The sequence below is a fragment of the Paramisgurnus dabryanus genome, chromosome 18 (genome assembly GCF_030506205.2).
Source record: "Paramisgurnus dabryanus chromosome 18, PD_genome_1.1, whole genome shotgun sequence".
Taxonomy (NCBI): Eukaryota; Metazoa; Chordata; class Actinopteri; order Cypriniformes; family Cobitidae; genus Paramisgurnus; species Paramisgurnus dabryanus.
The window spans coordinates 34,023,029-34,049,413 of record NC_133354.1 but is presented as its reverse complement, the minus strand read 5'-3'; the positions used below and the strand labels follow the sequence as shown (position 1 = coordinate 34,049,413).

General features: G+C 41.9%; 1 protein-coding gene across 8 annotated transcripts in view; it reads right to left on the bottom strand.

Annotated features, from left to right (window-relative positions):
• camk2a (calcium/calmodulin-dependent protein kinase II alpha) overlaps positions 1 to 26,385 on the bottom strand; it is a 901,358-nt gene that overhangs the window by 152,033 nt on the left and 722,940 nt on the right. For 5 of the 8 annotated variants that reach the window (XM_065287692.1, XM_065287695.1, XM_065287688.1 and 2 more), the window contains one exon: positions 18,358 to 18,531. The exons of 1 other annotated variant lie outside the window; for it this stretch is intronic. In XM_065287692.1, the coding sequence (XP_065143764.1) occupies positions 18,358 to 18,531 (174 nt within the window). Of the gene's footprint in view, positions 1 to 18,291; positions 18,532 to 26,385 lie in introns of all 8 variants that reach the window. 2 more of the 8 variants (XM_065287690.1, XM_065287691.1) reach the window with 1 other exon arrangement.

Below are 26,385 nucleotides of genomic sequence, written 5' to 3'. Positions count from 1 at the left end.
TTGTTTTCGAGCATGTTAAGGCACCCAAAGTGCTCGCCAAGACCTTAAATATGCCTGAAAATAAAAGTAAAGTTTGACGTGTTGCCATGGGAACAGCGTTCGAGATATCAAAAATCCCTTCGCAATTTATCATCTACAATGTCTCAGCATCGTGTTGACCGCTTTTGATGTCAATCGCATGAAAATCCTAGGAGGAGTATTTAAAAGTTCACCATATGCAACGGTCAAGAAATCCACCTTTTGTGACTTCCACACTTCCTGGTGCCTGTTGGTGGCGCTATACCCGAGACTCAAAAAAGGCACATCGATGCGATCGGAATCCTTGGCCGAACATACACACTGCGTTTCATCCCAATAAGACATTTTTTGCTTTAGATATTAGACACTTCCTGTTTCATTGAATTCGCCATAAATTTGTCGCCTCGTCATGGCAACACCGTTTGAGATATCAAAAATCCCTTCGCAATTTAGCAAGTCCAATGTCTCAGCATCATGTTCACCACGTTTGGTGTCAATCGTATGAATTCCCTAGGAGAAGTATTTAAAAGTTCATGACTGACACACTTCCTGGCGCCTGGTGGTGGCGCTATACCCGGGAGTCACAATAGGCACATCGATGCGATCGGAATCTTCAGACGAACAAACACCCCGCATGGCATCACAATAAGACATTTTTTACCTTAGATATTAAACACTTCCTGTTTCTCTGATTTCGCCACAACTTTGTCGCCTCGCCATGGCAGAACCGTTCGAGATATCAAAAATCCCTTCGCAATTTAGCAAGTACAATGTCTCGACATCATGATCACCACATTTGGTGTCATTCGCACGAATCCCCTAGGAGGAGTATTTAAAAGTTCAATGCATGCATTTTTTAAACAATCCAAAATAGCCGACTTCCTGTTGGGCGTAGCTTAAATGTTAGAGGGCGAAAGTTGTTCGGGTCGATGAGATCTATAAGTGTACCAACTCCCGTACATGTGCGTACATTTTTTCCCGATCTGTGCATCAATGTTTTTTCTTGCATTACAGGGGGCGCTATAGAGCCCCCGTGCCACGCCCGTGTTCCAGCCTTTGGATTTCTGCGATGACGAGCGACTCTGACGTCTGTGCCAAATTTCAAGAGTTTTCGAGTATGTTAAGGCTCCCAAAAAGTCCAAAAGTGTTAAAAAAAAAAAAAAAATAATAATAATAAATATAGCTGCTAGCAGCAATGGCGGGCCCTCGCACGTTTTTTTACCGCTACACGGTGCGTCCGAGAAATCGATGCACGGTGGGCAAGGGCATCAAGTGGGTAAATATCAGTGGGCTATTTAATGTTGTTACTGAGCCATTTGGGGACTGTAGGTAGAAGAAACCCACATTTTAGACAAACGGGGGCGCTAGTGAGCCACTTAAGAGACACGCCTATGTGTGACCTGTTTGTGCACACTTAACAGCCGACAACTCTGATGTGTGTGCCGACTTTTAGGTTAATCTAAGCAGGCCAAGAGCCCTAAATATGCCTGAAATAAATGTAAAGTTTGGGGCGTTGCCATGGGAACAGCTTTCAAGATATCAAAAATCCCTTCGCAATTTATCATCTACAATGTCTCGGCATCATGTTGACCACTTCTGGAGTCAATCGCATGAATATTCTAGAAGGAGTATTTAAAAGAACATCGGCGTCAACTGAAAGGCTTAAATATGCCTTTAAAATGAAAGTAAAGTTTGACGCGTTGCCATCGTAACAGCGTTTGAGATATCAAAAATCCCTTCGCAATTTATCATCTACAATCTCTCGGCTTCATGTTGACCACTTTTGGTGTCAATTGCATGATTTTTCTAGAAGGAGTATTTAAAACAACATAGCATGGAACTGTCAAAAAAAATCCAGCTTTGTGACTGACGCACTTCCTGGCGCCTGGTGGTGGCGCTATACCCGGGAGTCACAATAGGCACATCGATGCGATCGGAATCTTCAGACGAACAAACACCCCGCATGGCATCACAATAAGATAATTTTTGCCTTAGATATTAGACACTTCCTGTTTCTCTGAATTCGCCATAAATTCGTCACCTCGCCATGGCAGAACCATTCGAGATATCAAAAATCCCTTCGCAATTTAGCAAGTACAATGTCTCGGCATCATGATCACCACGTTTGGTGTCAATCCCATGAATCCACTAGGAGGAGTATTTAAAAGTTCAACGCATGCATTTTTTAAACAATCCAAAATAGCCGACTTCCTGTTGGGCGGAGCTTAAATGTTAGAGGGCGAAAGTTGTTCGGGTCGATGAGATCTATATGCGTACCAACTCTCGTACATGTGCGCACATTTTTGCCCGATCTGTGCATCAATGTTTTTTTTTGCATTACAGGGGGCGCTATAGAGCCCCCGTGCCACGCCCGTGTTCCAGCCTTTGGATTTCTGCGATGACGAGCGACTCTGACGTCTGTGCCAATTTTCAAGAGTTTTCGAGTATGTTAAGGCTCCCAAAAAGTCCAAAAGTGTTAAAAAAAAAAAAAATAAAAAAAAAATAATAATAATAAAAATAATAATCCGAGCAAAAACAATAGGGCTTCGCACCTACGGTGCAGGCCATTCTGGCCTGCTCCTCGGTGCTCGGGCCCTAATAATAATAATCCAAGCAAAAACAATAGGGCTTCGCACCTTTCGGTGCAGGCCATTCTGGCCTGCTCCTCGGTGCTCGAGCCCTAATAAATCCGAGCAAAAACAATAGGGCTTCGCACCTTTCGGTGCAGGCCATTCTGGCCTGCTCCTCGGTGCTCGGGCCCTAATAATAATCCGAGCAAAAACAATAGGGCTTCGCACCTACGGTGCAGGCCATTCTGGCCTGCTCCTCGGTGCTCGGGCCCTAATAATCCGAGCAAAAACAATAGGGCTTCGCACCTTTCGGTGCAGGCCATTCTGGCCTGCTCCTCGGTGCTCGGGCCCTAATTAAAGCTGCAAGCAGCGATGGAAGGGCCCTCGCACGCATGTGCACCGCCACCTGATGGTCTTAGTAAAGGAGTGAACCAGGGGGATTTAAATTTAAGTGGGTAAATATAGGTGGATATTCAAACGAACTTTGATGTGTAACATAGTGTAAAACCTGACATTTCCTGCTGCCAGCAGGTGGCGCTATGACTGTATGTGAATAATTTCATGTTTATGTGTTCAGGCCAGGGCACTTATCAAACATGTGAAACGTGGGTCAGATTAGACATTGTAAGCCTGAGTTATAACAACTTCCTGTTTCATTGCGAAACACAGAAATTTGGCAGGCCGCCACTGACACACCCTCCAACGAAAAGTCAAGATCTCCGCAATTTAACATCGCAAAGGCCTTTAGATAAGACTGACCAAATATGATGAGGATTGGATTAAATCTGTAGGAGGAGTTCGTTAAAGGACGAAGCCTGGAAATGGCAAAATTTGCAATCACAGATGAAAATTAAAAATTGACTTCCTGTGGGGTTTAGAGTTTCGCTCCAAGAGACTTTTTTGTAGTTCTTGGGGTGATAGATGATCCTACCAAATTTCGTATCTGTACGTTTTTCGTAGCGGAGGGGCTGTTCTCTTGAAATTTTGCAGGTGGCGCTATCGGCCATTTATACACCCCCAGGTCTGAAGCCTATATCACATGAAAATATTCACCACATTTGACATGTGTACAACGTTTTATGACTTTTAGAGCTTGTTTAGCCTGTCAAAAATGCGATTCATTAAGCGATACTTTGCCAGGCCGCCACGGACACGCCCTTTAAAGAAAAGTCAAGGTCGTTGCTTTTAATCATCACACAAGGTCTTGAGATTACACTGGTGAAATATGATGTGGATATGGTTAAATATCTAAGACCAGTAAGTCAAAGCGTAAAACATGGTATTTCCTGCTGCCTCTAGGTGGCGCTATGAGTGTTACTGAATTATGCCATGTTTATGTGTTCAGGCCTGGACACTTATCAAACGTGTGAAGTCATGGGCAGACCGGACAATGTATGCCTGAATTACATCAGCTTCCTGTTTCGTCACATTTTGCCAGGCCGCTACGGACACGCCCTCCAATGAAAAGTCAAAAGCTCCGCAATTTAGCATTGCAAAGGCCTTTAGATGATACTGACCAAATATGATGATGATCGGATTAAATCTCTAGGAGGAGTTCGTTAAAGTACGACGCTTGGAAATGTCAAAAAATGACAGAGAAAATTCAAAATGGCTGACTTCCTGTGGGGTTTAGAGCTTAGCTCCGAGAGACTTTTTTGTAGGTCTTGGAGTAATAGATGACCCTACCAAATTTCGTGTCTGTATGTTTTTCGTAGTAGGGGGGCTGTTCTCTTGAAATTTTGCAGGTGGCGCTATTGAGCCATTTCTACACGCCCACTTCTGACGCCTCTACTACATGTAAATTTTCGCCACTTCTGACGCGTGTGCAAATTTTCATGAGTTTTCGGGTATGTTTAGGCCCTCAAAAATGCGATCCATTTCGGAGAAGAAGAAGAAGAAGAAGAAGAAGAATTAAAACTGCAAGCAGTGATGGAAGGGCCCTCGCACGCATGTGCACCGCCACTCTATGGCCTTAGTAAAGCAATGAACCAGGGGGATTGAAATTTCAGTGGGTAAATATAGGCGGATATTCAAAGGAACTTTGAAGTGCCACACCTCCTTTGTGCAGCAGGTGGCGCTATGATTGTATTTGATTGTTGTAACATTGATGTGTTGAGGCCAGGACCCTTGTCAAACGTATGATGTCTGTGACAGGTCGGACATTGCATGCCTGAGTTACAACAGCTTTCTCATGGAGAAACATCACTCTTTGCGAGGCCGCCACGGACACACCCTTCAACGAAAAGTCAAGATCTTCGCAATTTATCATCGCAAAGGGCTTAAGATCAGTCTCACTTGATATGATAATGATTTGATTAAATCTCTGAGAACAGTGAATCACAGCGTAAAACAAGGCATTTACTGCTACCTCTAGGTGGCGCTAGGACTGAAGCTGAATATTGGCATTAAAATGTGTTCAGGCCAAGACTCTTATCAAACATGTGAAGTGTGGGGCAGATTGGACATTGTATGCCTTAGTTATAACAACTTCCTGTTTCATGGCGAAAACGCTGAACTTTGTCAGGCCGCCACGGACACACCTTCCAACGAAAAGTCAAAAGCTCCGCAATTTAACATCGCAAAGGCCTTTAGATGAGATTGACCAAATATGATGACGATCTGACAAAATCTCTAGGAGGAGTTCGTTAAAGTACGAAGCCTGGAAATGACAAAATTTGCACAGAAATCACAGCAAAAATTAAAAATGGCTGACTTCCTGTGAGGTTTAGAGCTTCGCTCCAAGAGACTTTTTTGTAGGTCTTGGGGTGATATATGACCCTACCAAATTTCGTTTCTGTAGGATTTTCGTAGCGGCGGGGCTGTTCTCTTGAAATTTTGCAGGTGGCGCTATCGAGCCATTTCTGCACGCCCACTTCTGGCGCCTATGCCACATGTAAATTTTTGCCACTTCTGACGTGTGTGCAACGTTTTATGACTTTTTGAGCTTGTTTAGCCTGTCAAAATGCGATTCATTTAGCGAAACTTTGCCAGGCCGCCACGGACACGCCCTTTAATGAAAAGTCAAGGTCGTTGCTTTTTATCATCACACAAGGTCTTGAGATTACACTGGTGAAATATGATGTTGATATGGTTAAATACCTAAGAGCAGTAAGTCACAGCGTCAAACATGGTATTTCCTGCTGCCTCTAGGTGGCGCTATGAGTGTTACTGAATTATGCCATGTTGATGTGTTCAGGCCTGGACCCTTATCAAACGTGTGAAGTCAGGGGCAGATCGGACAATGTATGCCTGAATTACATCAGCTTCCTGTTTCATGGCGAAACATTACACTTTGCCAGGCCGCCACGGACACGCCCTCCAATGAAAAGTCAAAAGCTCCACAATTTAGCATCGCAAAGGCCTTTAGATGATACTGACCAAATATGATGATGATCGGATTAAATCTCTAGGAGGAGTTCGTTAAAGTACGACGCTTGGAAATGTCAAAAAATGACAGAGAAAATTCAAAATGGCTGACTTCCTGTGGGGTTTACAGCTTAGCTCCAAGAGACTTTTTTGTAGGTCTTGGAGTAATAGATGATCCTACCAAATTTCGTATCTGTAAGTTTTTCGTAGTGGGGGGGCTGTTCTCTTGAAATTTTGCAGGTGGCGCTATCGAGCCATTTTTACACGCCCACTTCTGACGCCTATACTACATGTAAATTTTCGCCACTTCTGACGCGTGTGCAAATTTTCATGAGTTTTCGGGTATGTTTAGGCCCTCAAAAATACGATCCATTTCGGAGAAGAAGAAGAAGAAGAATAATTAAAACTGCAAGCAGTGATGGAAGGGCCCTCGCACGCATGTGCACCGCCACTCTATGGCCTTAGTAAAGCAATGAACCAGGGGGATTGAAATTTCAGTGGGTAAATATAGGCGGGTATTCAAAGGAACTTTGATGTGCCACACCTCCTTTGTGCAGCAGGTGGCGCTATGATTGTAATTGATTGTTGTAACATTGATGTGTTGAGGCCAGGACCCTTGTCAAACGTATGATGTCTGTGACAGGTCGGACATTGCATGCCTGAGTTACAACAGCTTTCTCGTGGCGAAACATCACTCTTTGCGAGGCCGCCACGGACAAGCCCTTCAACGAAAAGTCAAGATCTTCGCAATTTATCATCGCAAAGGGCTTAAGATCAGTCTCACCTGATATGATAATGATTTGATTAAATCTCTGAGAACAGTGAATCACAGCGTAAAACAAGGCATTTCCTGCTACCTCTAGGTGGCGCTAGGACTGAAGCTGAATATTGGCATTGAAATGTGTTCAGGCCAAGACTCTTATCAAACATGTGAAGTGTGGGGCAGATTGGACATTGTATGCCTTAGTTATAACAACTTCCTTTTTCATGGCGAAATGCTGAACTTTGTCAGGCCGCCACGGACACGCGCTCCAACGAAAAGTCAAAAGCTCCGCAATTTAACATCGCAAAGGCCTTTAGATGAGATTGACCAAATATGATGACGATCTGATAAAATCTCTAGGAGGAGTTTGTTAAAGTACGAAGCCTGGAAATGACAAAATTTGCACAGAAATCACAGCAAAAATTCAAAATGGCTGACTTCCTGTGAGGTTTAGAGCTTCACTCCAAGAGACTTTTTTGTAGGTCTTGGGGTGATATATGACCCTACCAAATTTCGTTTCTGTAGGATTTTCGTAGCGGCGGGGCTGTTCTCTTGAAATTTTGCAGGTGGCGCTATCGAGCCATTTCTGCACGCTCACTTCTGGCGCCTATGCCACATGTAAATTTTTGCCACTTCTGACGTGTGTGCAACGTTTTATGACTTTTTGAGGTTGTTTAGCCTGTCAAAATGCGATTCAATTAGCGATAATTTGCCAGGCCGCCACGGACACGCCCTTTAATGAAAAGTCAAGGTCGTTGCTTTTTATCATCACACAAGGTCTTGAGATTACACTGGTGAAATATGATGTTGATATGGTTAAATACCTAGGAGCAGTAAGTTACAGCGTCAAACATGGTATTTCCTGCTGCCTCTAGGTGGCGCTATGAGTGTTACTGAATTATGCCATGTTGATGTGTTCAGGCCTGGACCCTTATCAAACGTGTGAAGTCAGGGGCAGATCGGACAATGTATGCCTGAATTACATCAGCTTCCTGTTTCATGGCGAAACATTACACTTTGCCAGGCCGCCACGGACACGCCCTCCAATGAAAAGTCAAAAGCTCCGCAATTTAGCATCGCAAAGGCCTTTAGATGATACTGACCAAATATGATGATGATCGGATTAAATCTCTAGGAGGAGTTCGTTAAAGTACGACGCTTGGAAATGTCAAAAAATGACAGAGAAAATTCAAAATGGCTGACTTCCTGTGGGGTTTAGAGCTTAGCTCCAAGAGACTTTTTTGTAGGTCTTGGAGTAATAGATGATCCTACCAAATTTCGTATCTGTAAGTTTTTTGTAGTGGGGGGGCTGTTCTTTTGAAATTTTGCAGGTGGCGCTATCGAGCCATTTTTACACGCCCACTTCTGACGCCTATACTACATGTAAATTTTCGCCACTTCTGACGCGTGTGCAAATTTTCATGAGTTTTCGGGTATGTTTAGGCCCTCAAAAATGCGATCCATTTCGGAGAAGAAGAAGAAGAAGAAGAAGAAGAAGAAGAAGAAGAAGAAACGGAGCAAAAACAATAGGGTCCTCACACCCTGGTGTGCTCGGGCCCTAATAATAAACGGAGCAAAAACAATAGGGTCCTCACACCCCGGTGTGCTCGGGCCCTAATAATAATAAACGGAGCAAAAACAATAGGGTCCTCACACCCTGGTGTGCTCGGGCCCTAATAATAATAATAATAATAATAAACGGAGCAAAAACAATAGGGTCCTCACACCCCGGTGTGCTCGGGCCCTAATTAAAGCTGCAAGCAGCGATGGAAGGGCCCTCGCACGCATGTGCACCGTTACCCTATGGCAGGGGTTCCCAAACTTTTTTTCCTGCGGACCCCCTTCTATGTCCCAACCGGGTTGGCGCACCCCCAATCCCCATTTAAAAAAAAATCCAATAAAGCTTTATTTTCTCACCATAAATACTCATGTTTAATCATGCGCAAATAACCAAGGGCCGGTTGCACTAGCCGGACGTTAAGAAGTTGGGTGTAATAGTCCTACGTCGGGCTTAGCTACGTCCAACATTGTGAAAAATATTTACGCCTATTGCACCATCTGAAACTACGCTCAGCGTAGATGATGCGCGCCCCCGTGTATGCGTTTAACCACTGTGATATTTAGACGCCATTCGAGTTTACTATGGGAAAAAACGTACACTTACTGCCGTCAGCTAATAGATGACATATGAGAAGTTTCCTCATGTTTACCAGTGCGTCACGTGCAGACCCATCAAACACATTAATGAAAGCCTTTACGGTTCGCACCAAAGGTGTATAATAGTTTGCAGATTCATTATAACAGCTCAAGTTTCAAACAAAATTAAATGAAAGCTTTTAATAAGTTCTCTACAGTAAGTATTTATGTATTTTATTATATAATTCATTGGCGGTCTCTTTACCATGCATGAAAACACATTGCTCGCGTATCCTGTGCCCATGTCTCGTCACATTTCATTATTTCTATTTTTGCCATAAAATGTCTCTCTCTCTTGGTCCCTCTCCTCCTTCGTGACTAACAACTTTATCATAAGACGTCCCACATGACAGTTTCCCTGATTTCAGTCAGTTAAGCATATTTATAATATATATGGAATGAATGAAACGAGTTGGCACGCATATAGCGGCTGCAGTGCATAACAGAAGAGCAGTGCGTAGAAAAGGACAGCAGCTGTCTTCTACGTTTCTATCAAAAACTAATAAATTATAGTTATTTATTTAAAATAAAAGCGATTACAAAGGAAATGTTTACTGTTCATTTTTTTATTTATTTATTGTATGGAAAATCCTACTTAAAGAAACAGACCGCCATTACATTTTTCCTCTCGCGCACCCCCTGGTGGCAGCTCGCGTACCCCTGGGGGTGCGCGTACCACACTTTGGGAATCCCTGCCCTATGGCATTAGTAAAGCAGTGAACCAGGGGGATAAGAATTAAAGTGGGTAAATATAGGTAGATATTCAAAGGAAAATTGATGTGCCACAACGCCTGTGTGCCGTAGGTGGCGCTATGACTGTACCTGATTATTGTTATATTGACATGTTCCGGCCGGGACCCCTAACAAACGTGTGAAGTCTGGGGCAGATCGAACAATGTATGCCTGAATTACAACAGCTTCCTGTTTCATGGCGAAACATCACACTTTGCCAGGCTGCCACGGACACGCCCTTACACGAAAAGTCAAGATCTTCGCTAATTATCATCGCAAAGGGCTTAAGATCAGTCTGACCAGATATGATGATGATTTCATTAAATCTCTAAGAGCAGTAAATCACAGCGTAAAACAAGGCATTTCCTGCTACCTCTAGGTGGCGCTAGGACTGAAGCTGAATATTGGCATTGAAATGTGTTCAGGCCAAGACTCTTATCAAACGTGTGACGTGTGGGGCAGATTGGACATTGTATGCCTTAGTTATTACAACTTCCTGTTTCATGGCGAAAATGCTGAACTTTGTCAGGCCGCCATGGACAGTAGTGGGGGGGCTGTTCTCTTGAGTTTTTGGGTATGTTTAGGCCCTCAAAAATGCAATCCATTTCGGAGAAGAAGAAGAAGAATAAACGGAGCAAAAACAATAGGGTCCTCACACCCTGGTGTGCTCGGGCCATAATAATAATAAACGAAGCAAAAACAATAGGGCTTTGCACCCACGGTGCAGGCCATTCTGGCCTGCTCCTCGGTGCTCGGGCCCTAATAAGAATAATAATAAACGGAGCAAAAACAATAGGGTCCTCACACCCCGGTGTGCTCGGGCCCTAATAAAAAACACAACAGCAAGTTAAAAAAACACTACAGCAAATTAAAAAACACAACTACAAATTAAAAAACACTACAACAAATCGAATCACAACTACAAATTAAAAAACACTACAACAAAATAAAAAAACATAACAAAATAAAAAACACAACCGCAAGTTAAAAAAACACTACAACAAAATAAAAAACACGACAACAAAATAAAAAACCATAACAAAATAAAAAACACAACAGCAAGTTAAAAAAACGTCTAGGGTTACGAATGTAACCATTGTTCCCCGAGAAGGGAACGAGACGCTGCGTCGCCGAAGCTACTCTATGGGAACGCCCTCTGCGTGATTGCGTCTGAAGCACGTATGTCAAATCAATCCAATTGTCAAGTGACACGTCATAGGCGGGTGACGTGGGAACCAGGAAGCTATAAAAAGAGTCCCCGGCAAGCCGACTTCAGCTAGATTGTGCCGAAGCAAGGCGAGACAGGGATGCAGGGAGTATGGCAGGGAGACGCAGCGTCTCGTTCCCTTCTCGGGGAACAATGGTTACATTCGTAACCCGAGACGTTCCCCTTCGAGGGAACTCGAGCTGCGTCGCCGAAGCTACGCTATGGGAACAATGTACCAAAACACCATACTAACAAGTGCCTGTCTGTGTGTAAAAAACGCGCACAGCTTAAGACATGAGCACCTGGGCTCCAGGCGTAGCACCAACATCTAACTCGTAGAACCAAACGAATGTGAGCGAAGAGGACCAGCCTGCCGATTCACAGACATCCTGCATTGAAGCCCCTAGCCACAAGGCCTTGGAGGCTGCCATACCCCGAGTAGAATGAGCCCTGACGGCGATAGGTGAAGGCCGTCCAGTGGTCTCATAAGCCAGAGAGATAGCCTCAACTATCCACTTACTGAGTGTCTGCTTGGTCGCCGGCAGGCCTTTCTTGGGCGAGCCAAAGCACACAAACAGTTGTTCAGACCTCCTCCACAAAGAGGATCTGTGAACATAGGCATCCAGTGCTCGCACTGGACACACCAAGTTAAGCTTTTCCTGATTCCTATCCCTAAATGGGGGAGGACAGAGGGCCTGAAGTACGACAGGTCGTGGCACATTAGTCGGTACCTTAGGCACATAGCCGGGCCTTGGGTACAAGAAAGCCTTAACCATCCCCGGTGCGAATTCAAGGCACGTAGGGGAAACCGACAGGGCCTGAAGGTCACCCACTCTCCTCAGAGAAATGACTGCCAACAGAAGTACTGTTTTAAGTGCCACAAACTTGACTGGAACTGTCTCAATGGGCTCAAACGGAGCCATGGACAGACCTTCCAGCACAACGGCCAGGTCCCAAGCTGGGACCCTGGGTCGGACTACAGGCCTCAGCCTCCGAGTGCCACGAAGGAAGCGAACCACCAGCGGGTCTCTCCCAAGGGATTGCCCGACCAAAGGAACATGGTAAGCCGAGATGGCCGCCACATACACCTTCAGCGTAGAAGGAGATAACCCTGCGGTGAACTTTTCCTGCAGAAACTCCAAGACTGTACCAATTGAGCAGTTCACAGGGTCATGTAGGTGTTTGCTGCACCAGGAAGTAAAAACCTTCCATTTAAAGGCATGAAGCTTCCTCGTGGAGGGAGCTCTGGAGTGAAGAATGGTCTCAGCAGCCTCGGCCACGGCTGAACCTTGGCATCCAGTCCCAGCGGTGCTGGATGTGTGAGAGAAAACCATAGCGGACAGTGTGTCGTATCTCTGGACGCAAACAGATCCACTTCCGCTTGGTAAAATCTCGTCCAGATGGACTCCACCACCTGAGGGTGGAGCCTCCACTCCCCGGGCCTCAGCCCCTGTCTCGACAGGACGTCTGCTCCCTGATTCAGACACCCGGGAATGTACACTGCGTCTAAGAGAAATGCCCTATCTGAGGTTTTAAGCTCGGACAGATTAAGCCATAAATAGCGTTACGTGGCTACGAGAGCTCCCATTGATCTACCCACGGCTTTCGCAGTCTCTTTAATCGCCCTGAGTGACACATCAGTGACTCGACGAAGCTCTTTAAATATATCAGACGTACCCCCCGCCTCGGTATCTAAATCTTTAAGCAGTTCTGCTTGGTACGCCTGTAAGACAGCTAAGGTATGCAGTGAAGCCCCAGCCTGCCCTGCAGACTTATAAGCTTTACACACTAAAGATGAAGTTAACCTAACCGGTTTCGTGGGAAGCGAAGGCGATTTCAATGATGACGCCGCAGCGGGGGAGAGATAGCTCGCAAGCGTCTGCTCCACCCGGGGCATCGTTAAATATCCGTGTTCACCCATCCCCACAATGTTGGAATACATGGTGGCGTGAGGGGTATGAACATGGGCTGAATACGGAGCTTTCCATGATCTCGACAGCTCGCTGTGGAGATCAGGAAAGAAAGGCATGTTGCGCCGCGAAGGTTGAGGTTTCTGTTTTGAAAAGCGCTCGTCTAACATGCTCTGAGGACGCGCGCTCTGTGTCTCCGCCGGCCAGTCTAATTTTAAGCGAGCCACGGCATTAGTGACAACCTCCATTAAATCATCGAACGCGGGGGACGAATGAAAAGGCTCCTCAGCATCCACCACGTCCACAGACATAATATCGACTTCCTCGGACGACGATAAATGCAAATCTGTGCTCCCGCCCTGGGCGGAAGAAACCGCAGCGCGGGCTTCCGAATCCAGAGACGGGGCACTAGATCCCGCGGGTGAAGGCTGAGAAAGGGGTAGACCCGTCTCAAGCTCGTCCGCGAGATCTAGTTGTGATCCCCACGATCGCAGCTTCCGCTCTGCCTCGGCAGCAGCGGGTCAGAACCGTGGGGAACACGCGACTCACCACCCTCCTTGAAGAGTGCGAGCCGCGAGCGCAACGTACGGAGCGGCATCCTTTCACAATGTGCACAACCACCCCTCTCAAGAGATGATCGTGCGTGTTGTGCCCCGAGGCACATAACACAGAGACGATGCGAGTCCTCGCTCGTAATGAAACGAGGACACGGGGAAGCACACTCCTTAAAACTTTGTTTGGACTTGGACATGATAATGACACACACTCGCTTGCTGAGGCACAAAGAGCTGAAGTCGGCTTGCCGGGTGCTCTTTTTATAGCTTCCTGGTTCCCACGTCACCCCCCTATGACGTGTCTCTTGACCATTGGATTGATTTGACAAAGGGCGTTCCCATAGCGTAGCTTCGGCGACGCAGCTCGAGTTCCCTCGAAGGGGAACACTACAACAAATTAAAAAACACTAAAACAAAATAAAAAACAACTACAAAATAAAAAACACTACAACAAATTAAAAAACACAACTACAAATTAAAAAACACAACAACAAATTAAAAACACAACTACAAATAAAAAAACTAGGGATGCACCGAATCCAGATTTTTTAGGTTCGGCCGAATCCCGAATCCACCGTTTAAGATTTGGCCGAATCCGAAACCGAATACCGAATCCTACTCGCATCCTTATTCCATTAACACAGTAAAACACATTAATGAAGTAAACAACGTCCACAGCAGTGTATTTTTCATTTTATTTAATTTTAATTGTACATTATGCCAGGATGACAAGTTGGAAAAACTATTTTGACAATTACCATAAGCCTATGCATAATGAAAGCGATGCGTTGCGACACGCTCGTTTTTACAATAAGCAAGCAGCTCCGCGCTGAAAACTATATTTAACTTTGAGTGAGAAGCTCCGCTCGTCAATGTCAGATTTCACACGGCCGTCCAATTACAATGGAGGAGGGGCGGGAGATTACCACAGCAACCAACCGGCTCACAGCTGAAGCATCACAGCTACCAAGGGCTCGGCTGAAAAACAGCTGGAATTTGGCGTCCTAAAGGCGTTTTCAGCTGTGTTTAAAAGTTTTGGTGTGTACAGCCCCCAAGGCTAACCGAAAGAAAAAGCTCATCTCCACGTCAGCACCCGATGTGTGTAATCAACGGCCGCGTTACGTCGACCAGCGTAGCGCAAGCCTAGGGTTCGGTTCGGTGGAAAAAAATCTAGGATTCGGCCGAATCCGAACCCTGTCAAAAAGCCCAGTATTCGGCCGAATCCGAATCCGAATCCTGGATTCGGTGCATCCCTAAAAAAAACACAACTACATTAACCTACCGGAAGACGTAGGTACCAGTCTCAAAACTTGTATGCACAGAACAGGATGAATGCACGCGCGTTGCCTGATCCACAAATGCACATCCTCTTTTTTGCGTGCACAAATTGTGAAATAATGATACGAAATATGCCAACTGAATTCACAAATATGACTGTTTGTACAAATCGATGCACATTCACGTAAATATAAAAATTCGCAGACACAAAATCAAAGACATCTGTTAATTCATTCATTGATAGTTGTTTGTATTTGGCTCATAAAATGTGGGTTGCGTGGTTTGCATTGAAAGATCCACGAGCACAGCTGTGCTAAGAAAACATTTACCACTAGGTGGCAGTCTAACGGAGTTTCACACATGGCGGTGAATTATGTTTCCCTTTAGTTTGGTGTTTTTATAGCATTATGTTTATTATCTATATATATTAAATGTTTTAATGGCTTGGCTACTGAGATATTTATGTGTGCATGTATGTAATGTATCTTTATTATTTGTATTGTTTTTACAGTATAATTCACTTCATTTTAAAAAGTAATACTTCATGTATTACACAATACCATTTATTAAATATTTCATAATTTTCCTATTTTCTATTATTTCATTTTACCTTATATATATATATAGCCTACGTGTTTGTTCTAAAACTATTGTGTTTCATACATACAAATTAATATGCCCCAGCCTGTTTATATATAAATAACACTTCACATCATGGGTGTGTGCTATATTTATGTATTTATTAAGAATGTCCACATAATAATTATTAAAACAACCAGTAGAGAGGTTATAAAAAATTTTTTTTCCGATTTTGGGAAAATGTCAAAAATTGCATTGCATGCTTATTTAAGGTGTGCCCTAAATTTTCTGCTAGCGCTCCTAAAATTTTCAGTCAGGGGCTACAGTGCTCCTAATAACAAAAGTTAATCTGGAGCCCTGAATGACTAGTTTAAAATAAATAAATATATAAATATATATATAAATATATATATATATATATATATATATATATATATATATATATATATATATATATATATATATATATATATATATATATATTTGGGGGGCACTTCACTGTGTTAATCCGGGCCTGGCTACAGTGAATGCGTGAGAAAGTGAAACTGAGATAATAGAATGATAGCGTCGTTTGCAGATCGTCTGCAGATGCAGTATAAAAGATTTAAATAACTTTAACTGATCGACGCAAATATAAAATGCCATAATATAATTGATTTTTTTACCAGCATTAAACCTTTATAGTTTTTTTCTTTGTGTATCTGCAGCATCCGCCCGTTGGATGAGAAAGCTGCAGCCAATGCCGTTGGCTTTTTTCATTATTGTGAACTGACAGAACACTTGACTCTTACCTGGGTGTTAGAATATGTTTATAATATCCTCAGTTGTGTATGTATGTAATGTATAGTTCTGTGTTGTTCATGTGAGTAAGCCACAGGAGGGCCATGATTTGGATCACCTGCATGGCGTTAGATGCGTGTCTCGCTGCATTTGCACAATCACCCTTTGTTAGATTTAATCCCGAACAGCTGATTCCACTTGATGACTTGTGATTAAAAGGCACATTAAGCATTCACATGTTGTACATTGCAAAATTAGCAAACACCAATGTAAAGTGTTTTGCAGCCGCGTTTCAAACAAGGCATTGATCAATATTCTTGCGTGCGTTGGTTTCTCTCCGCGTTTTGGGCTGCTGGTGGACAAGTCTCAAGCTCTGATCAGCCCCCATCCAGCGCATTTACATTAAATGTAATTAATAGTGCATCATTTCACGCACTTCAATGTTCAGGTGTCCTAATAAAGCTATTCTGATTAGTTTTATAAGCTAGTTTTTATTATTTGGTTAACATGTTTATGTATGTCATTGAGAAGAGGGGGAAATAGGAGATTAAAGATCAAAATAGGAGATTATACTACACTTTACCCATCCGATTAGCATATTCAACATGTATCTCTGCCTACCTGGCAAAAACTGTGCTGAGGAACCTTGGTCTTTTGAAGGTGCCAATAACTGCATTACTAAAAAAATATACTAAATACTAAATAGACTCTATGCAGTTGATTTCAGAATAAAAAGTTATGAACCAAATAACCATACAACTCCCTTGACTAAGTCAAGGCATAAGATACATACATATACAATAAGTTATATCCAGATATATTGAAATGAGTGACAAGGCAATATACTGTACATACTTGTATCCTTTACATGTTTCTCGTCTTCTATCCAGTTTTCCTTAACTGGGCATCTGATGTCTAAGACCTTTAATCTCTAATGTTTTTGGTGTTAATGTAGGATAGACATTTACCCGCGCAGGCGCGTCTTCTCGCGGGTCTGAAATGTGTTGACCCAGGCTGCATAGTTAAACGATTAATACGCGTCATGCAAAAAAGCGGTAAAAACCCGACCCTGCGTTCTGTTTTGTTGTCAGGGGTGCCCTTCACATGCGTAAACAGTTGTTTAAAAAACTGCTCGCGCTTTGTCAAAAACTCCATTTGGTCGCAGTTTGGAGCCCTTGGTGCCCCCTGATTGCCCACTCGCCCAATCCTGTCTATGAATAATTCAGCTCAAATTTATAAAACATGCGCCGTTATAGACATACAAGTGTTACTTTCTTAATGTGCCGGCATTGTACTCAAACAACAAGATATTTATTTACCGTCGCAAGACGTTCAGCTGCTCTGACTGCTGTGGAACTTAAAGCTCGCTGCCTTCAGGGGGCGGAGTTAAGAGGTTTGACTGACAGTTTGAGCGGATCCTAAAAGAGTTTGTTTTTTTAATAATATTTTTTTGATGAATGTATTTGTAAAACAGACTGGCAGACATAAATGCTTAACAAAAGCCTTGATTTATATATAAAAATTTTTTTATTAAAAACCTCAAAAAAGGGCACTTCGGAGTTAAGGACAAAAAGGGCATGTGTTCTGCACAGGTTGAGCCCTATCTGTGCACGTGCCTGGACCCTATATATATTGCGCATTGTCGTTCCGTTTATAGGCCCATATTAATAATGCGCACTTTAAATAACAAAACACATATTCCGCCGTAGTCGGGGCGTAGTCTATTTTAGTTGCCTCAAAATAGCAATGCGCCAACAATGCGCTTGAACACACCTCCTTTTCAGACCAGAAAGCCCATGGGCGCAAAAGGGGGTGCAAATGCATTTGCTATTTAAACAACGTGGCGCTAAACGTTAAAATGATAATTTTGCAGGGTGGAAACTAGCAAAAGACACTTGCATTGCGCATTGCGCTGCATTGTGACGGGTGTAAGATAGAGCCCAAAAACCTTTGTCCCAATATTTATGGACCTAACTGTATATTTGCTAGGCTTTTAAAAACGTTGTGCATGTTTTTGGCCATTAAACATACACTTATAGTTGTGTTGTGCTGGTTAGACCCTACTTCAAATAATGAGCTAATTTAGACCCTCCAAGATGTGTTCCTGAACTTAAATCGTTTCCAGTTTTAGCGGTCCGACAAAAAGAAGGTATTTTCTGTAAATAGTTCTAAAACTTTAAATATCCTTTCTGCTGCACAAAACATTCCTTGTAGTGAAAAATTTTCTACAGACTTCAAAAACATAAGAAATAATTCATGAACGTTTTTTGGTAAAGTATGACATTCAAAAGTTAATCAAGAAAAAATTTAAAAGATCTTTTATCAAAACAGAAAATACCTGACTCTTATTTTGTGATGGCAGAGGGAGCGCCTGAACGGTGAAAATGGACTATTTGCCACTTGCCATCTTTGCGATGCCAGATCCGTGACTCCTCTGATTGTGCAGTACAGGGCATGCCGTTTATGTCAAGGTATTGCGTTATGCGAATGTAGGCAATGCAGGCAGCCTCGTCACCGATCACATGGATGTGAGGATTCAGAATGGTGGTGTGAACTGGCTTGCTGTTCTTTGACCACACTGTAAAAATAAAAACACTTTTTCAAAAAAGATTTTACATATTCTCTATGTAGCAATTCATATGGTCACATTTTTACAAAAGATTTTACACTGTAACAGGGGGATGATTAGGATGATTCTAAGGGCTCTATTCACACAGGGGCCCAAGCAGAACCCAGTATTTTCTTGTATGATATTGGTTTGTAAATTGCACAATAATCTATTAAGTAGCACGCAATAATTAATGCTTTCAGACTGTCCGCTTAAGACATTCATGAATCAGAAACATGTAAACTTCACGGTTCAGATTGTTATGTGCATCGGGGTAGATGGCAAAAGATGGTGCAGACTAAATCAGAAAAATTAAAAGATGAAAAAACTTGAAAAAGAGGTCGGAGTTAGAGAGGGAAGTCATTAAGCATTAAAAATGCGACTTGTTTTCTGTGTTGTGTTATGATTCTTAAGCTAGCCCGTGTGAAGCTATTTTAGTTAACACCAAATAGAATTTCTATCAGTCACTTGCCCCAATGTTTATCCACCGAACTTGTAACACAATTGTAACATAAGATTTCAAAATTAAAGACATGAACAATGAACAAGACAAGAAGACATGACAGAACCATTACACTAAAAAAATAGATCATATTACACCTGTATTAAAGTCATTACACTGGTTACCTATACGTTTTTGAATTGATTTTAAAAATCTTTTATTAGTTTATAAGGCATTATATATATATATATATATATATATATATATATATATATATATATATATATATATATATATATATATATATATATATATATATATATATATATAATTTTTTTGCTTTGTTTTTAATGATGTATTGTATTTTATTAGATTTTATTCTATTTTATTTTTTTATATATTTCGATTCTTATAAATTCTATTTTTATGTACTGTATCTTAATGGGTCTATACTTTTTAATTTTATTAATTATTGTATCTATTGGTTCTTTGTCAAGCACTTTGAACTGCATTAATTTGTTTAGAAAAGTCACCTATTGTCTGTATCTGTCTGTCCCTAAAGAAATAATAATGCATTTTCTCAGTTACTTTGTCAAGTCATAAACTAATTTATTTCCTAAAGTTGAATGTTGTCCGCATATCATGTTAATAAAGATATTACATTTGGTTGTATTAAATGGCATATTGCACAGAGCCCAAGTGAGTTAATGTATAGAAAAAAATAATGTTTATGTTGTTTTCTTTAAATATGCTTCTGAGGCTATGGTCTGTTGCATGAAGCTATTTGAACAACAAACTCTTAATTTTCAAAATTCAGAGTAAGTTTGGAGTCGACAAATCCAGATAAATCCAAACTGGTTTAGATCAGGATCAGATGTTGGACAATGCTTAGTTTAAACTTTGTGTTTTATCTAGAGTTTGCAAAGCCTGTGCACCTGAAAGTGAAACCTGCTTCATGCAACAGAAAATGTACTTAACAAAAGGAAAACAGTTAATAGCAATGAAAGTTTAGAGGCTGAGGAAATTGTAAACGTTTATTCATAGTCGTATGACATGTTAATGTTTTTGCATGCGCCGAATCAACGTAAAGCTCTCTCCGTGTGTCGACTATTGAGGGCACTTGTCGTCTTAAATAAACCCATGCACACACAGACGGCGCAGCTTAAACAGTCAATCCACATAAAAACGTTACGTTGTTTTTCATTGATCTATTCCATACACTGAGAGACACAATAGCGCAACTCTCCCTAAAGTTTACACATCAATATTTGAAGGATATAGGGAGGATTAGGTCTGATTGGAACGGGACCGGACACATTCAACCTGTCTTTGCATACATCTACTCACTTAGTGCCTTTTTAGTGTTAAATTGCTTAAAAACACTTGAAGGTTAACATTTGCAAGCTTTTAAAACACGTGTAAATTATAAACTATCCCTGTTTAATCCACAATCGAATCGCATGCGGGTCGAAACGTGGGTTCTGATCCGTATGGATCTAACACACCACTATTTATTACAAAGGCAAACGTGACTTTATATATTCTTTTAACGTACCGTTAGGTTGTCTTCAACTTTAGTAATGAGCATTCTCGACAGTAACAGAGAGGAGCTAGCTCTCAGTGTTTCCCATACATAGGCTCTACTTGGGTGCTGCGCCCAGGTAAATTGCGACCCGCCCAGGTAAAAAAAAATCACTTTACGAATTTCCGTATTTTCTGAACTCGACTGGATGACCCGTGTTTTGGAGAGAGAGAGAGAGAGAGAGAGAGCGCTAAAGAGAGAGCGCGAGAGAGAGAGCGCGAGAGAGAGAGAGCGCGAGAGAGAGGTGGGGGTCGGGTGACCGTGAAGATGATGCACGCGTCATAAACTCATCATCCAGCGCGGCAAACTGGATCAACTGCAGCAGCACATACGGAGCAGCCAGGGAACACACTGCGACCAAAATGGTCGCATATGCTTATGTGCATATGTGTTTATAGCATCTAAGTTGGCTTCATTTTGCATGCAAGCACGTTGTGTCTCTCCGGTTGAGTGTCCGTTCACGTGCTCTCTGTTTCTCAATGAATTGGGCGCGACGCGAAGCAACCTCAGTGTCACATTGTATCCTTTCATGTTTCTGAACTTGAGCAGAGTTTTACCATTAGAGGTCTTTCTTCACTGAGGACGCGGGACCCGTACGGTTCCGGGTTTATATTTTAAATGATCAGATGGGTGCGGGTCGGTCCTAGTTCATTACTTCGGGTCCCAAGTCTGATTAATATTTTGTGTAAAACCCGAGTCGATCGGAGAACGGCCGTGAGCGCTACCGCGCTAAAGCTGGATATAAAAAACGCAAAGCTGTAATGTAAAGTCTGTCATCGGGACAGCAAGTAGACTTTTAAATCTGAAATAATTAGTGGATTAAGCTTTTTTTAATCGGCAAAAGAGAAATAGAAAGCAGAAGCAGTAAAAGTGCCTATCTTATAGAAGTTATTAACATTATAACATCAGTCACATTTATAATCTATAGACCTGCACTGTCTATATAGGCTATAGTATACATAGTATTGTATATAATTGAGTTTGATAAAAGGGGTCATCAAATTGCTTCATATATCAGTGCAAAAACATAAAGTGTTTTCGTGGTGCTTTGACAAACAGTGTCAGCTTTGTTTATGGCAAAAAAAGTTTGGGGTGGTTAGATTAATGAACTATAATGTGAAATTAATATGAATGTTTTATAAATCAAAGTATTGTGTTGTGTCACACATTATTAGTTCTTTGTTACATGTATAGTAGACCATTTTTTGTCGGTGGATAATAATGCTTGCCCTTTTCACCAGCTACCACCACAAGTAAATTTCAGATCTGTGGGAAACACTGGCAGCTCTAACTTACTAATCGCAGGTTTCCACATTTAAGGAAACATATCAAAACTCAACTGACTCACCTATGACTTTGTTGTCCTTTTTCACTATCTGCATAAAACTCCTTTCTCCGTCCTCTGTGTTTTTCCTTGCTTTTTCTTGGTGCCACCACCGTTCGTTACTATAAGTGTGCGCCGTCTAATTGACTCCGATAACAACATGTCACGGTAGAGTGGTTCCTCGGGTCTAGACAATTTTTCATAGGCGGAGCCTCCACAAAAATTTATATTTTAATATTTTAAGCTAATAAAAAAATGTAATATAAATAAATCAAAGCCCTGTAAAATATGAAGTTTTATTTTAAGAAAAGCAAGACCACTAGTACATAATTAATACTGACGAGACTGATGGTGTGGGGGGGGGCACTTGGGGTGGCCAATCAAATTGTGGGGGTGGCCCGTGCCTTGGCGCCCCCTGGCCCCGCCCCACACAGACCTCCTGACTTTGTAATTTTTTATTGCTTTACACTATATGTTAACTTAAATAACTTCTAATATACATTGGCATGGCATTATGTAAGCTACAGTGATATAGCTTTTTAAATAATTTGTAGTGTGTTATGCTTATTTTATAGGATGTTAACGACTGCTAATAAAATGTGTGTTATGATCATTTTAATTGGGTAACTGATGCATGTGTGAAATAAGTGTATCTAACTTAGATATTTTATCTTAATTGTAAATTCAGGTACACTTCTGAAATATTTTTGAGCTAGAACACCCACTGGCCAAAATATATTTTATATATAATAAAATAATACATGTTGGTGGCAGGGTTTGGGGGTAATTCTTTTATTTCTGGGGCGGTCAAGGGATGGTTCACCCAGTGCGTAAATCTAGCCAGGACCGCCACTGCTTAAGGATGTACATATCAGGATGTTGTGCATCCCTGAGAATAATAACTCTGGATCTGAAATAAATTGTTTCAGAAATATAGCTTTTGGGAAAAAAGTGGTCTTGTGGCACAACTTGCCCCTGGTGCGGGGTAAGTTGTGCCTTTAAGGAAAAAAAGTTGGGGTAAATTGTGCCGGTTATTTCTAGGGTGGCCATTTCCATACAACCAAAAAGGAGGACACTTTGCGGCATTTAGTGAGGCAAGAATGATTGCATAGGACTCGCACCTACAATGTACTCGTAATACAATTTTGTCCATTATATCTATGGTATCATGATACAGTGATTCTGAAAAAGCCTAATCTATTCATTGCCGGACAATTTTATGTAGACCTATGTGTAAAAGAAGAGGCAAAAAAGTGTTTGTTCAAAGAATTTGTATTGTTTCAAAAACAAAGTGCCCAGTGCCTGACAACACAAAATTTCTGGACTTCTGGAAATAAAATAAATAAAATAATCTGGCAGACTGGCACAGTGCCAGAAAACATAACATATCTGGACTTCTGGAATACATAAACAAATAATTAATGCAAAAATAAAAAATACACATTTTAGTTCTTAGAAAAAAAAAACAGCAGCTCAGGCGACAACAGCACCTCTATGGTCATCATGGCCACCAAGGCAAGCCCCCATTGCCCCGGGCTTGTTCATCTCCTGCGGTACACATAAAACAGGGAGTGTTATCAGCCTTTAAAACTCTGTATTGTTTTAAACCCAATACATATTTATGTTTCATATAGCCCATTCATAAAATCAAAATGCTGCATTAGAGATCAATTTGGCTTAAGAGGAAATGAGTGTAGCCTATATGCTTCATTAAATACAATACACAGTAAACTAGCTGCATCAGATTTGTGAACACACATAAGACTACATAGAACACATAAGACTAATGTACTCACCAAATAGTTGATTGTCTATCTGCAATACTTTCCTGGCGGCATCCAAGAGTTTTTTGTTTCCAAGAAACTTCTTGTACACATCTGTGCAGGGAAAGGTGAAATTGACACAGACTTGGAGCTCAGCTTTGACGCTGTCCACATCCAGACGATTCCTCTCATTTCTCCATGCAGATGTCATCTTTGAAAAGATTCGTTCTGTGTGTGCATTGCTGCATGGGATGGAGAAAATATAGGCACTGATCTTCCTGAGATTCACAAGTGGTTCAGCTGCTTTGGAAAACAGTTTCAGATATCGCTCTTCACTGTGGCAACCTTCCATTTCTGGAGAGGTGAAGGTAGCTTTCACCATGGCATATTCCTCATACAGTTCATCCATATCAATGTCTTTCAGATTGCAGACCTGGACAGCATCACTGTATTCTTCATATGACACAACAGTTGTGAGGTCAAGCTTTGCCACTTTGCTATGAAAGCTGTTCTCAGAGAAGTCGTATCTTTCACTTATGTATTTCTTGGCTCTTTCATAGAAAACAAGAAAATCCTCCACACATTTATTTGCCAGGTAAGGGGGTAGCTGCTTGAGTTTGCTGTTCACAGTAAAGCCAAAGAACCTGTCTGTCATCCTTCTCTCAATTTTCTGTTTTAGTTCAGTCATTACCTTAAACACACACGTTATGCTGAACGATTTGGCCTCAAGTGCTTCAATTGTGTCTGAAAACACTTTTAGAATGTGACTGAGGAAAAGAAAATATGTCTCAGACACCTCATTGTTTTCCTCTCCAAAACATTTCCACAAAAACTGGGAGCATTGTTCCTCACCTTCACTCTGAAAGTAGCTGGTCAGGGGCGTCCAATACTTCAGTATTCTGTCTATAGATGGAAGCAGGGACAACCACCTTGTGACGACATGCCGTAGCAGGTTGCATTCTTCCATTTCCGCAAACTCACAGAATTCCTTTAACTGTGCTGTTCTGCTTGCTGACATGCTAAAATGGCTGTAAATTTTGAGCACAGCATTTTCAACATCAAAATTCAGGCTGCCTGCTGCATATCTTGTTGCATTGTGTAGGATATGGGCTAAACAGTTTGCAGGTAGCACATCCTTCTAAGCCAGTTTCAATTTCTGAAAAACACTGTTGTGTTTTCCATAGTTGACACTGGCGTTGTCTCCTGCCAATGCAGACATGTTTTTTACATCAAGACCAGAAATCTCCAGTTTAGCCAGAAGCTGGTTTGTTATAGCCTCTGAAGTTTCGTTGCTGTCACTATAAAAATCTAACAGTGCATGTTGCACACCTTCCTTAAAGTGAAAATATCTCAGTACAATAGGGAAACACTTGGTCGTACCTTTATTTGATGCGTCCGTTGCCACCGAAAACGGCAGATTGTTTAATTTGATGTAATCTGAATGTATATATACGGAGTAGGGCGCTAGGACATTCTCACACAAAGCCTTAGCTTTTGATTTTCCACAGGTCATCCCCTTCGCTGTAGATGAGTCACTAAAGATCTCTCTGTCAACTTTTACCCCGCAGTCTACACTCCTGTATGATTGGTGATGCTTGACTGCATGATAGACTTTACAAAGCTCTGCAGCATAGATTTTTTCATCCTGAGGTGATCTTGCTTCTCGAAAAAATGACCTCAGGGAAGACGTACCTGCAGCTCGTCGATTACTTTTATGCTTTTCCGTGCCGGCATGTCGGTCAATGGCGGCTTTCCCTTGACTACTAACATCCACATCACAGCGACACAGTGTACAAAATCCATGAAAAGTGTCTTTACTGCTTTTTGCAATAAATTCGTGCTCTTTTGTCCATTCCGGATTAAACGAGGTCTGGCGTTTCGGCATGTTAACGTGATGATATGACGTAGCCAGCACATGGAGGCTTGTTTACGTTTTTAACCAATGATATTTCAGATATTTATTTGACACCGTTTTCAGCCAATCGTTTGTTTGACTAGAGATCTTACGGCATTACGCTCTGTTGCTGCGTGCGACGTCCTAATAAAGATTTTAGAGTGGGTTTTATGCTGATTAAGCAGCGCAACCCCAAAAAGGAGGACAAACAAGCGCCGGACGCCGGACAGCTTGAAGCTGCGCCGGACGCCGGACAGCGTGCTTAAAATCCGGACTGTCCGGCCAAAATCCGGACGAATTAAATTAAATACTGATTAATAGGCGGAGCACATACCATTCTTATGCGGATCAGCCATCGGAAGGTGATTTGCATTGACTATTTATGGTTAAAAATGTTGTGTACAGGACGGGACATGAGGCTGGTACACGTACGCACACTTTGCAAGTGATCTGTGATTTATCAAGGAAACATTGCATTGTTTTATAAATCGGAGTATTTTTGGTGTATGCAATTTTTGGCTTTTGGGCACATGTTTACTTTTAGTTTACTTTTCTATGACTTGGTCATAATAAACCTAATAAAAAACTACAGACATGTGGTAAATCCGACGTGTTTCGGCAAACAAGCCTTCCTCAGGGAGGTTACACTTTATTTTGATAGTCCACTTTAGACATTCTAATAACTATAAACAACATTGCAACTACATGTCAAATAACTGTCAATAATTTGCAACTATACGTCAACTAACTGTCATTAGTGTATTAGTAGACTGTAAGGTTTGGGGTTAGGGAAGAGGTTTGGGTTCACATGAACCTGCA